Source organism: Hyperolius riggenbachi, chromosome 1 (genome assembly GCF_040937935.1).
Source record: "Hyperolius riggenbachi isolate aHypRig1 chromosome 1, aHypRig1.pri, whole genome shotgun sequence".
NCBI lineage: Eukaryota > Metazoa > Chordata > Amphibia > Anura > Hyperoliidae > Hyperolius > Hyperolius riggenbachi.
The window spans coordinates 374,450,511-374,464,484 of NC_090646.1; the positions used below are offsets into that span (position 1 = coordinate 374,450,511).

The 13,974-nt window shown below is 41.7% G+C and overlaps 1 protein-coding gene across 7 annotated transcripts in view; it reads left to right on the forward strand.

Annotated features, from left to right (window-relative positions):
* LPAR1 (lysophosphatidic acid receptor 1) overlaps positions 1-12,473 on the forward strand; it is a 178,569-nt gene extending 166,096 nt beyond the window's left edge. For all 7 annotated transcript variants that reach the window (XM_068234334.1, XM_068234335.1, XM_068234336.1 and 4 more), the window contains one exon: positions 9,079-12,473. In XM_068234334.1, the coding sequence (XP_068090435.1) occupies positions 9,079-9,380 (302 nt within the window). In that variant the 3' untranslated portion in view covers positions 9,381-12,473. The remainder of the gene's footprint in view (positions 1-9,078) is intronic.
* Positions 12,474-13,974: the final 1,501 nt, after the last annotated feature.

Sequence of the window (13,974 nt, forward strand, 5' to 3'; positions counted from 1 at the left end):
CTTTTTCTTATATAAATTGCAGCAGGTCAAGCTCTCTATTTAGATCTCTAGGTGTTTAATTGCGTAATCCAATAAGCTTTCTGTGGCAATCTTGCCTGTGTCTTCGTTCTGCCTGCCTCCCTCTGCTGAATAGACACATCGCCCTGGCAACAGCTTAGTCACTTAAGGGGGCAGAGTGAAGACACAAGCAGAGGAAATTCTTGCCTTTGCTGATGACCAGAGATGAGCAGGATTCTACTGATCTCTGCAGTGAAAATAAACAATTTTACACACAGGGAATACTTGGAAATGCTTTCAAATCTTCTTTTATATAACTAAGAGTATTTACTGAAATTTTAGCTTGAGAGTATATATCACTTTAAGTATAAGTTTGCTTTTCAATACCCATTCAAGAGAAGTGGAAAATGTTATATATAATTTTCTATTCACTTAAAAAAATCAGAATTTTTAGCATTAAAGGGACACTTAAGTCAAACAATAAAAATGAGTTTTACTCACCTGGGGCTTCCAATAGCCCCCTTCAGCTGTCCGGTACCCTCGCCATCTCCCTCCGATCCTCCTGGCCCCGCCGGCAGCCACTTCCTGTTTCGGTGACAGTAGCTGACAGGCTGGGGACGCGAATGATTCTTCACGGTCCCAGACACATTAGCACCCTCTATGCTGCTATATGGTATATGAAATAAGCTATAGCAGCATAGATGGCGCTATTGTGGCCAGGAACGCGAAGAATCACTCGCGTCCCCAGCCTGTCAGCTCCTGTCACCAAAACAGGAAGTGGCTGCCGGCGGGGCCAGGAGGATTCGGAGGGAGACGACGAGGGTACCGGACAGCTGCAGGGGGCTATTGGAAGCCCCAGGTGAGTAAAACTCATTTTTTTTTGTTTGACTTAAGTGTCCCTTTAAGCATCAAAATCGCAGAACGCATCCTTTAAACCCTGATCTTGTAAGATATAAAAAAGTATGGTGGTTTTACTATAATAAATCCATACAGTCACACTAAACGTGAGACTGTGTCATGCAATAAAACAAGATGTTGCTGGCATATAACGGGAAGCGCTGCACTCAAACATGTCAAACTGGTGTTTGTGGGCCTTATGTGACCTTCTCGCTCCTTCCTCATATCCCTTGGCTAGTTGTAAAGTTTAAATTGAACTGGATCCAAAATGTTTTCCAGATCACTGAGACTACATTCTCATGATTTTGTTATGAACTAGTCCACAGATAATTTTTTTTTCATTTGATTTTTATCAAGGTTAGGGTTTTAAAACCCTCTGGAATCTCATTTGCGTACTTAAATATATTAAACTGTTTTAGATGACTTAATCCATTACAGATCTAACTACTTGTAAACTTAGTTTTTATTATTATATATAGATTTGTTTTAATAAAGACCGTCCCATGGGCTATTGCTAGACCGATTAGTCCTGCAGGATATGCACAAACCTCTTATAAATGTGGAATCTGTTTTAGTAACTTGATGCCTGTTGGCAATTGTTAGGATGTCCGTCTGTTCTAGCCCACGTGAGGAAAGCTGCAACTGTATCACATAGTGGCCAGTTAAAGATGCAGCAGCACATGTGACATGTTTACCATAGTGCTATAAAAATGTTTTAATTAGAAAAAGGATTTAGATAACAGAAGGGGGTGCAGGTTTCTCAAACTTCGGGAAAAAAGTTTGGACTTGAAAGCGGTTCTCGGGCTGAAAAAGACCCCTTGTAAGGCCTGGCAACCTATCCACCCACGAATCAGCCTCAATGTCCCAATCTACCTCCGCCGTCTTCGCCTTGTGTGGTGCGTCCCCGCTTGAACGGGAGGTGAGAGACAACACCTACCCGACTTCGGTTACACCCAGGCCTTTAGGGCGCAAGATATTGAGGCTGAATGCAGGGTGGGTATAGATAGATCACCAACACCAAACAAGAAACAAAAGCAGAGTCCAATAACAGTCCGGGGTCAAACACAGGTATCCGAGATTCGCAGTACAGAAGGAGCAGGCAAGAGAGTAGTCGAGAGTTTCCAGGGTCAGTTCAGGCAGCGAGCAAGGAAGGTCCAAAATCAGGCAGAGGTCAAAAAGCCAAGTAATCCAACAAAGAATAGTTTTCCAACCAGGATACACACCTCCAGCAGCTAGACTAGCTAACGCTATCACGGGCAATGACAGGAAGCACTCAGCAGACTTATACTACATGCAACCAATCAGTGGCCGGCCACATGCATACAGCAGCCAATCACACGCAGGCATAAATCAGCTGACAGTGAGATCAGCTGAAACAGATGACCACAACAGGTCAGCTGACCCACCCAATGCTGACCAGCAAAGCTTTCTGAGTGTATTAACCATAGCACAGTGGTCAAGCTCACCACCTCTGATGTGGGAGACCAGGGTTCAATCCTAGTCACGGTCACAAACTATAATTTTATATTATTAAAATAAACCCCTGCTAAGTGTTAGCTGACTCTACCTCAATCGTCGCCTCAGACCATACTGCGGCCGAGAGGAGCGGATCCTTACAGTACCCCTCCCCTGAGGAGTGGTCTCCGAACACTCCAACCTTGGTTTATCTGGAAATTTCAAATGAAATTGATGGATTAATTCTTTAGCATGTACCTGACGTGCTGGGACCCAACACCATAGAACAGGTAGGCATTTTCAGTATATAAAATGACTGAGACTCAATATGCAATGCACCAACTTTAAACGAGATTTCCGGAGTGATTGCTATCGGACAATTCTCCTGTAGAGGAGAACCATCTATAGCAGTCACACAAATCCTGTCCTGTAATTCCAAGGCAGGAATGCCCAATTTCGTGGCCAGTGAACAATCAATGAAATTACCTGCAGCACCACAATCAAGAAATGCTTCACATGAATGACACTTGTCACCCCAAAAAATGCTTACAGGTAATAAAATGCGTTTTAATGCAAGAGGAAGTACCTGCTCGCCTAGGTGAGTTTCCTCGGACCCACCTAGGCGCTGGAGTTTTCCGGCCTCTTTTTTACAGGACAATCCTTGGCCATATGTCCCTTGCCTGCGCAATAGAGACACAGACCCTCAGAACGTCTCCTTAATTTCTCAGTAGGAGTCAGTTTAGAGAAACCAAGTTGCATCGGTTCTTCAGGGGGCAAAGTGACTTGAGGGACAGAAGTGACGGTAGGAAAGAAAGTTCTCCCCTGGCATCTCTGCCGGACTCTCCGGTCCACCCGAATGGCAAGGGTAATAGCATCCTCAAGCGTTTCAGGAACTGGATGACTGACCAATATGTCTTTTACATTCTCCGACAGACCAAGCAGGAACTGATCAAGTAAGGCAGGATCATTCCAGTTGGTAGAGACTGACCACCTGCGGAATTCTGCAGTGTATTCCTCAGCAGGTCTGCGGCCTTGTCTCAAATCTCTTAACTTCTGAACGGCTGTAGGGGAGAGATCAGGATCTGAGTATAATACTGCCATGGCCTTAAAAAATTCATCAACAGAAGAAAGGGCCACATGTCCATGTGGAAGGCCAAAGGCCCAAGATTGGGGATCCCCTTGGAGCAGTGAAATAAGAGCCACACGTTGAGTTTCGGAACCAGAAGCAATTGGTCTGACACGAAAATACATTTGACAAGAGTTCATAAAGTTACTAAACTGACTCCTGGTACCTGAAAATTTCTCTGGAAGTGGTAGCTTTGGTTCCGCAGACGTCCCCGAGACCGAAGCGGGAAGAGACCCTGCGTTGTCCACAGGTTGAGCCGGCAGATTAGCTTGCTGGTTTTGTAGAGTATTAACCCGTTCTGTAAGCTGGTTAACGGCTCCAGTAAGTAGCAATATCTGGCGTTGGAGCTCCTCCATGATAATAATTGTAGTGGCCCGTGATAATGTAAGGCCTGGCAACCTATCCACCCACGAATCAGCCTCAATGTCCCAATCTACCTCCGCCGTCTTCGCCTTGTGTGGCGCGTCCCCGCTTGAACGGGAGGTGAGAGACAACACCTACCCGACTTCGGTTACACCCAGGCCTTTAGGGCGCAAGATATTGAGGCTGAATGCAGGGTGGGTATAGATAGATCACCAACACCAAACAAGAAACAAAAGCAAAGTCCAATAACAGTCCGGGGTCAAACACAGGTATCCGAGATTCGCAGTACAGAAGGAGCAGGCAAGAGAGTAGTCGAGAGTTTCCGGGGTCAGTTCAGGCAGCGAGCAAGGAAGGTCCAAAATCAGGCAGAGGTCAAAAAGCCAAGTAATCCAACAAAGAATAGTTTTCCAACCAGGATACACACCCCCAGCAGCTAGACTAGCTAACGCTATCACGGGCAATGACAGGAAGCACTCAGCAGACTTATATACTACATGCAACCAATCAGTGGCCGGCCACATGCATACAGCAGCCAATCACACGCAGGCATAAATCAGCTGACAGTGAGATCAGCTGAAACAGATGACCACAACAGGTCAGCTGACCCACCCAATTCTGACCAGCAAAGCTTTCTGAGTGTATTAACCATAGCACAGTGGTCAAGCTCACCACCTCTGATGTGGGAGACCAGGGTTCAATCCTAGTCACGGTCACAAACTATAATTTTATATTCTTAAAATAAACCCCTGCTAAGTGTTAGCTGACTCTACCTCAATCGTCGCCTCAGACCATACTGCGGCCGAGAGGAGCGGATCCTTACACCCCTGCTATAGATAAGGGGTTCCACATGCACATGGGTACAATACTCCATCTTACTGATCCACCACCTAAGAAAATTGTCAATGCAAATACTGTTGGGTTACAAACCAGATGTAAGATTTATATCATTAAAACAGTAAATGAGTTACAAGTCGGGACCAGTTGAGGATATTCAAGAAACTATTAATTTTCCTAAAAAAGTAGCTTTCTAGTCTCACTCTACCTCCACGGCTGTGGCTTGTCACAGGTACCCTCCAATGCATATATCTTACAACATTACATGCATTAAGCCCCATCTACACAATACGATTCTTTGTGCGATTCGATTACGATTCTATTTACAGTTGATACAGAGGCGCCAGCAGAATAAAAAAAGAACCAATATAAAACACTAAAATCAGGGGTGTAAGGGTGGACTTAACTCCCCAGAGCCAAAAACACAACCACTGTAAATGGTTAGGACAAATTTAAATTGGTACTCCAAATAAACAATCGCAACGCGTTTCGCGGATCTCACGTCCGCTTCCTCGGGCAAAATACAAAAAGGAGTAACTGTAATACAAAAATAAAACATATGAACAAAATATAGCCAAATAACATACATAAAATTCAAAGATACTTTAAAATGGCCTTTTGGATCTTTCAATTAGACACTCGTACCCCGAAAGCTTTGAATGCCATGTGGGACCTCAACGTGGTTACCTAGCCTCATCAGCTGCTCCTTTCCCTTTAAATTTATTTAATTTAATATAATTTAATTCAATCTGGTATTTGCTTATACTATAGGTTGTTTTCATGTGGTTTCAGCCTCTCTCCATTTTTTTCTTACATATGTGCTGTACATTTTCCATGTGGCTTAACATACTGGTGCATTTCTCCATCTAGTCCGTGTATTGCTGCATTTAGCCCACCTTTGTCCATTTTCATAAGTATTCTTTGTTGGTTTTAACTATACATTTGCAGGCTGTTTTTCCTTTTTATGTTCACTCTGCCCTTGTGGGTGGGTCTTTGAGCACTTTGTTACTGGGTGTGGGTCCATTCTATATATGGAGCACTCCTATCACATGTACCTATGCTATGATTAAGGACGAGGAACATCTGAAACATGTCAGCATGTGGTGTTTCTGGATTTTAGCTTGTCTAATGCCTGAGCGAATAAAGCTTTTTTTAATCCTTATCCGATATTGTGTGGACTACGTCTTCACTTTCTGCTACTGTGGGCCTAAGCAGCCCAGTTCCTGCACAGTCGGTAGGACTGAGGTTTGGAGCAGAATATCACCTATTTTTGCTACAAGTCTGTTGTAGTCCAGTTGTAGCCCAGTATAAATGTGTTTCAACCATAGGCTATATCGGAAACGTTTCCACTATTCTGGAAAACTTGCGCACAGCACAGAAGAGTGATCCGCTTGCTGCAACAGATCCGTTGCAGACTGACAAGTGTGAACGGACCCCATTTTAAAAAAAAAAACCTATTGACTGTCAGTTTTCTGATGCGGTAAAACGGACCAAAAAAATATCAATGTCATGCTGTAGTGGGAACCAAGCGTTTATTCTACTTTTTATGTCCCTGTACCACACCCATTGTCAGGAGACCAGTGAGTGGTTACTGTCTGCAGCAAGGACGCGATTGGCTCTTTTAAATCCATATGAAGATGAGTGAGTGCAACTCTGTTTCTATGATGTTTACATTTTCTCTAGAGTGACATTTAAATAACAAAAGACATAAACTTATGGCGCCTGCACTATCCGTTTTCGCCAGGTGCAAGAATTGTTTGTTCCCAGTGTGGCTTTGGTTACTGCATATTTGTATATGCATAAATACACTGAAGCACATATTATGTAAGGTATTTTGGTAAAATGCTGGTATTGTACTGAAATAATTATTTTCTATGTAGTTATTAATTGAATGTTTATTTGTTCAATGTGCAATATGCATTTGAGTCAAACTCTCTCACGCTCCTCTTATTCTTGACTAACAACTGATAAGGACAGGATGACCCGAAGGGAAGTTTTCAACGAATAAACATTTCCCCCAGCCACACATTTTTAGGAAATTTATATTCAAAGTCAACAACAGCTTTTGGTTTATTTAATTATAAACTGCCTGTTTGCTCCTCACATACACTTGCTGACAGTAGCTTCTACTTGGTTCTCAGTTATTGGCTAGTATATTCAGCCTGCTTTAGTGGGCCAGTTACAGTTGAAGGACATTCTGTTGTTAAAAATGTACATAATGCTTTCTGGTGCTATAAGTTTTGTACACACACTAGGTATTTTTTGAACCTGGTCAGGGCTGCCTCTGCCTAAGGATTTAGCCCTTATCACCAAAGGGATCAAGTCCTGAGGGTGACAGTAAAGGTCCGTACACACGCCTGATGGAAGGCAGCCTTATCAGTACACCGACAGACTGTACACACGCTGTACTGTCTGCTGAAAACACGCCCAGCAGGAGGTGTCGACGGACCCGTCGTTGCCTTCTATCAGGCATGTGTACAGACCTTTACTCTGCGCGTGTATGCACCATGGACCATCAAGGGCCCACTATGATCATAGAGATGTATGAAGGCTTTTTGCCTGAACATCACAATACAGAGCATAAACTTTCATTCTCTCATCCAAGTGTTAAAATACATATACGAAGTTATTTATGTGGTCACTGGTGTCATTGATATTGCATTACATGTATTATTACAAATTTAAACTAGTCATTCAAAATGTTACTTGCTAGACAGCCAATGGTTAAATTCCATATATGCCGATAACATACCAAGGAAAAAAAAAGTTTAACCCTTTGTACAGCCTCCCCACTGTTTTATACAATGGTTAAATAAGAGTAGTGAGAAATGGTTACTTATTAAAAGAAGCTAAGGATTATGAGACTTGCACATGGCTTCTATTAAGGTTTGAGGAGGTTCTGGAAAGTGTTATTTTTTTTTTCTCAAGGCCACGAGAAACCCATGGCTAGCACAGGTCTAAATAAATTGGGTATTTGAAGATGGCAGCAATATTGTGGTCCTGTGAGTAGAAGTGTGCAACATAATTCCCAGACTAGCAGGCTATCCCCATAAGGTAGGAGGTCCTACCTTATTTTTAGAATTCTAGCATTCTGAAGAGTAGGCAGTCAGTTGCAGACTTTGTATTCACTTGTGAATAAGCTCATTGATTAGCTAATGTCAAACATATAAAAATGTAAATTTTAAAAAATTCTGTCCAGGAGGTCAAACAAACACTGGTCATGTCCTGTGCTATGAGCCACAGTCTTCTCAAACTACAAGGAGGATAGGCATAGGCTGAGCTTGAGAATGTATGTGAACAGTGGTGATCCAGGCACTAGCAACCGCCACACGCACTGAAAGCAAATTTACTGGACTACATGCTTCTGGTCATGTAATCAAAATATTTCAAATTAGGATATTTAGATGCTAGGGACTTTATAAGTCTGTTCTTTCGGATGGGTTTTAGTGGACCAGTAAATAGGAATACGTATTATTATTTTTATTAGTTTATAAAGTGCCAACATATTCCATGGCACTGTACAAAATAAGATACAAACACGGGGTACAAAATAATACAGACAATGGTATACACCAGTGTACAAAATACATAATCAAACCACGTACAGATTTGGTAATAACAGTGACATAAATAATATAAATAAATGTGTAACAAAACACAAAATGGTGAGAGAGTCCTGCCCTTTTAGAGCTTACAATCTAAGAAATTGGGGAAACGAGGAGGGGTAGCATACAATATTCATACCTAGAGGCAGTGTGCTTTAGTTTATCTGGTAGGAAGTACAACTTGACCAGAGGTCAACAGGTGAACTGGCCTAAGGTAGAGCATATGCTTGATGGAAAAAGTGAGTTTTGAGGGCACGTTTAAGGATATTAAAGGTTAGGGAGTGACAAATGTGTTGTGGCAAAGGATTCCAGAGGAGGGGTGATAAAGTAAGGGATTCAGTGGGCAACCAGTTTATGCAGATGGGGAAATTTAACTCTTTACCATGATAATAAAACACCCTGATTGATATTTCTCACCATGTACAACAATCATTTGCTAGCCTGATCTCTTAAGGGCCTATTTCCACTACACGCAGATTGGATACAGAATTGATGCATAAAGGATGCAGAAAAACTGACTCCAATGAATGTCTATGGGAAAATCAGCATCAGAAAAATCGCGTTTAGTGGAAACGGGCCCATAGGCTTTCATTGGAGTCAGTTTTTCTACATCCATTATGCATCCAATCTGCGTGTAGTGGAAATAGGTCCTACGGCACAATTAACTGCCAGAAGAACCCAAATGTAGCAACTGTCATCTACAGTTTGTGTACTCTTGCCTCCCTTGGAATGTTTTATGCTAATGTTTTTCATAATGCGTTTCAGATATGTGTTATAATAATTTTCACTCTTCTTTTTTAGGGGCCTTCATTGTCTGTTGGACTCCTGGTCTGGTTCTACTACTACTTGATGTATGTTGCCCACAGTGCAACATTCTAGATTATGAAAAGTTCTTCTTGTTGTTGGCTGAATTCAACTCTGCCATGAACCCCATCATCTACTCCTACCGAGACAAAGAAATGAGTGCCACATTCAAACAGATCCTGTGCTGCCAGCGAACAGAGAACACAAACGGTCCCCAAGAAGGATCTGACCGCTCAGCCTCCTCACTCAATCACACCATATTAGCTGGTGTCAACAGCAATGACCATTCTGTTGTCTGAACGGAGACTCGGCAGGTCTAAAAAACGATGTGCCCATGCCAAAATGGAGCACCTGCCTTTATCATTGTATGCTGAAGATCCAGCATCTGGACAGGATTTGGGCCAATAAATAATCCTATTACTAGTCCTGAACACTAACAGGCTATTCCAGTGTTACCGAAACCCCATTGAACTTAACAAATGAATTTTATAATCCTAAAAATAAACATTGGTTCATCTACATAAAGCAACCTTATGAACTTGCCACTTTCTAAACTGCCATTTCATGTAGAAACATAGACCTTTTTAAAAAATATATTCCGTTCAATAAAACCATCATTTTTGTAGCCCATCAGCATGCCTGTGATGGACATCGTTTTTGAGTGGTTTGGTAATGTTTGTATAGCAGCTGCACTGCCTTAAAGGGAAAAAAAAGATATTTTTCTAATATAAACTAAAGTATTGTGCTAGTTTTGTGTATAGTCTTTCTCCGTTACATGAAGTTTTATTTTATAAATATATAATTTTTTTATTTTATTTTTACTTTTTTTAGAGGAGGCATTTGTATGGTTTCCAATGAAATGCACAAGGCCATAAAATTATAACCTCTAGACCAATAAGCAGGATAAGTAGCAGAGGTCAGTTTTTGTAATATTTTCCAATGACAGTATACAGGCACTTGTTAAAACAAGGCTTAGTATTTCAATGAACTCTAAATAGTTTTGTTTAAACTTAAAGTAAACCTGATACTTTCTTTACCAACATCAACGAAAGTCTGCCTTGCATTGTGCATGTTTACTAGATTCTAAAAATAGCATATTGTAATATCAGCATTCAGTGCAGAGATATTTGTAAAAGAATACTTGTCATTTCTGATAATGACTATTAAATCAGGTTCTGTCTTCTGTGATAAAGGCATGCATCGCCTCAGAACTACAGCAGTTGTCCGTTTTTTTTTTCTCAGCTTTTTTGGCCAAGCTTGCTTGGCAAACTTGAGTCTTACTTGACCAAAATAACAAAAAGTAGACAAGACAAGACCAGACAAATAACATTTATATTGCGCTTTTCTCCTTGCGGACTCAAAGCGCCAGAGCAGAGCAGCAGCCACTAGGGCGCGCTCTATTGGCAGTAGCAGTGTAAGGGAGACTTGCCAAAGGTCTCCTACTGAATTAGTGCTGGCTTACTGAACAGGCAGAGCCGAGATTCGAACCCTGGTCTCCTGTGTCAGAGGCAGAGCCCTTAACCATTACACCATCCGCCATTACACAGTAATATAAGCTTACCACATGCTATAGGTATATTTCTTTTTTCAGCAAGTGCCCTGATATTTATAGATGAATACTTTTTCCTTCATGTCAATTTGAAAATGACTAACCAATCACATGCTGCATTCAGAGATTAAAGCCCAGACCTTTTCTTTGGTTTTCAGTGGCTGCTCTGCTGGTCATGTGATTCACCTCATACCTACAGCAGGCAGCAAGTTTCTCTTGCTACAGATTTTGCTGTCAGATTTGCTTTAAGACATGAACAAATGATTTAACATTAAGGGCCATATAGGTATTAATAGAAAACGAAATCTAGGTGCACACATCATCACAATGTATAAAATACATGCAACTTAGTGTTACCGGTAATATAAATCCCTAATAAACCTGTGATAACAAAAAAAAAAGGTTAAATATGTTGGTTTGCATGTTATTGTAAGCCTTAAACTTGACCTAGCTGCACTTCACACATTACACCTGTGTTTAAGGGCCCTTTCTCACTGGGGCACTCCAATGCAAACCTATGGGGGAAATGACATTACCTGCACCGTGGTGCGCCGGAAGTCCTCAATCTGACGCTCTTCCAAAACTACGTTACCGTACGTACTTGCGTTTGGACCGAAAGTTATGTAAGTTTATGATAAGTGTAAACACCTGCCATAGGTTTTACGCGTCGCGCATGCGCAGAAGCGTATTTTTTGCAATACACTTCTGCGCACGTGATCGCCACTTCTGGCAGGAAGTGAGACACTTCCTGTTTGGCCGGATGCCACACAGTGAATAACGCATAGTAACACGGTATTCCCTGGAGGTGTATTTCTGGCGGTGCGGATGCGGCTGCCAATATGCTGTGTGAAACCGGCCTCAGGGAAAATGTATTTTTATATTTCAGACCGTGTTCTTGTTTACTGAACTTCTGATTTTCAGTTGCTCCACATAAATTCCCAGACTGTAGTAGACTTATGAAAGCTAATGTGTTGAAAATGTTATACTGCAGTTTTCCGGTCTGTGCCACACTTTAAAATGGAATGATGTAAAAAGAAAAGTGATGGAATTGTACTCTACATTTTAGACCATTCATGATTTACCTGGCTTATGATTTAATTGGGGGTATCCTTTATATTTTCATTTAGTATGTGTGAGATTGCTTAGGTGAAATCATCATAGTATCATACTCTTCCACTGCATTCCTGTAAACAGATGTGAAGAGCAGTGGCATTACCTTCTCTTCTTTTCTGACCAGGGCCAGATATCTTATTAGGCGCAATAAGAACATGCACACAGACCACATTGTTAGAGGCCTCTATGTAGCGGTAACATCTACTGGAGCATCTGTTGCCTTGGGCTCTCTCCCATCAGTACTAAGTCCAGCCACATTCCATTATCAATTAGCCATTGCTACTGTGCTGTCAGTGTCTTTGACAGCTTTAGCTCTCTCTTCCTTACGGTCAATGTTCTCTGTCCCAATCTGATTTACTATTTGCTCAAAGTACCGCTCACCCAATTCCTTATCTCTTAAAGCATGGCATGTATTGAAAGGCAATGTTTTAAGCTCAAGCTCAGCCTATCATACCTGCAATAATACATTTGAATTAACTATACACAAAGTTTTGTGTATTGCACTTCTATGTTTTAATATATGAAAAGTACCTGGTTGACTGGGTCCTGTATTTACATTACCTGTTGAGATGATCATGCGTTTTTGTTAGACCAGTCTGTGGTGTCCATACGCCTCCTGTCATCTCCCACATGAGGTAATTTTGGCAGGAACTAGGAGGCGGTACCAGCAAATCTTTCCCTTTGACAGTGTTTCTCAAACCTGCCCTCGTGACTCCCCAATGTGCATGTTTTGCAGGCAACCTCACCTATGCACAGGCAGGGTAATTAGTGTCTCAGCTACATGGAATCCACCTAGCCGAGACACTAATTACTCCACCTGTGCATACATGAGGTTGCCTGCCAAACATGCACGCTTGGGGAGGCACAAGGACAGGTTTGAAAAACGCTGCCCTGTAACCACAAAGTGGTTTCCTCAGCAGAGCAATTTTTTTTTTTATCTCCTGCTCATTGCTCAGTGTGTAATAAAACCGTTAAACCTTCCCACCCTCTCTCCAGTGTCTTTGTGAAGGAATTAAATAATGGCAGCAAGAAATGATTTCTTATTGCAGACAGGGCACGGTGACTAGAGGTGCATAAAGAGGGGGTGTAAAGTGTTAAATTCCATATTACACACCCAAACAGAGAGGAAATTGGCTAGAAGATTAGACAACTGAACTGTAGATGTAGTGCTTGTCTCCGCAGAGGGAGGAGGTGAGCAAGGTCAGGTGATCAGCTCTGTGACGGGGAAACTATCATATATTCTCAGATATAAGTCGACCTCGCTTATAAGTCGACTCCAATATTTAACCCTGTTGAGCTGCATTTTTTATTAACTCCTTGTCAATTGTTCAGACCTGTGTTTTCTTGGCATTTCCTTTATCAAGAAAGTCTCACTTACCACTGGGTAAATTGCTGCAATTGGGAATGTCACTAACAGTACACACATTACTATTCAGTGCACTCAGTGTTTGCTCATGACTCGTGTACAAGTCGACCCCTTTACTTTTATTTAGCGAGTCTGACCTAAATTTCTAGACTTATAGTCGAGTATATACAGTACTCTCACTCTTCTGGCTGTAAAGAGCTACAAGGCCTATCCAGAGTATCCAGAAAGTGCAGACATGCATTGCACAGAACCTTGCACAGTGCTAATAAATGCACATTTACTATCAAATGCATTGAGATGGGGCTCTGGTTCTTAGAGACCCCACACAGGCTGTCCTGAACAGCAACACTCTACCACAGAAATTACCTTTACCTTTACAGTAGTGATGAGCCAGAAATGATCCTAATATGATAACTGGCTCCACCCAGGAAGCAGAGGTTGCAGTTAGCCGATCATAGCTTATAGTAGCTGATCCATTTATCCAGCAGCTATGTTTTAGTGGTTTTATTTGTTCCAGCTTACCCTTTCTGGTTGAAGCCTACAAAAAAGGTTAGGAGAATGTTTTGCCCATCAATACTTTAAGCTCTTTGACTTAACAGTTAGCTGACAAATATGATATGCCAGTACAATTAGAAAGCTGGCCTGCCTGAGGGAAAGTGTCTGCCTAGGCACTTTTCAGCCAAGGTAACAGAAATGTGATCAATATTTAAAACCTACTGTTGTTTTCTATTCAGAATACATAACAAACCTTACAAAGGTAACATACTGTATCTGCTAATTCTTCTGATCTGGGAAGAGGTAATTACTGTATTTTTGTACAGTGAGTACTTACCCTCAATTTTTTCTACAGCAGCAAATGCGTACT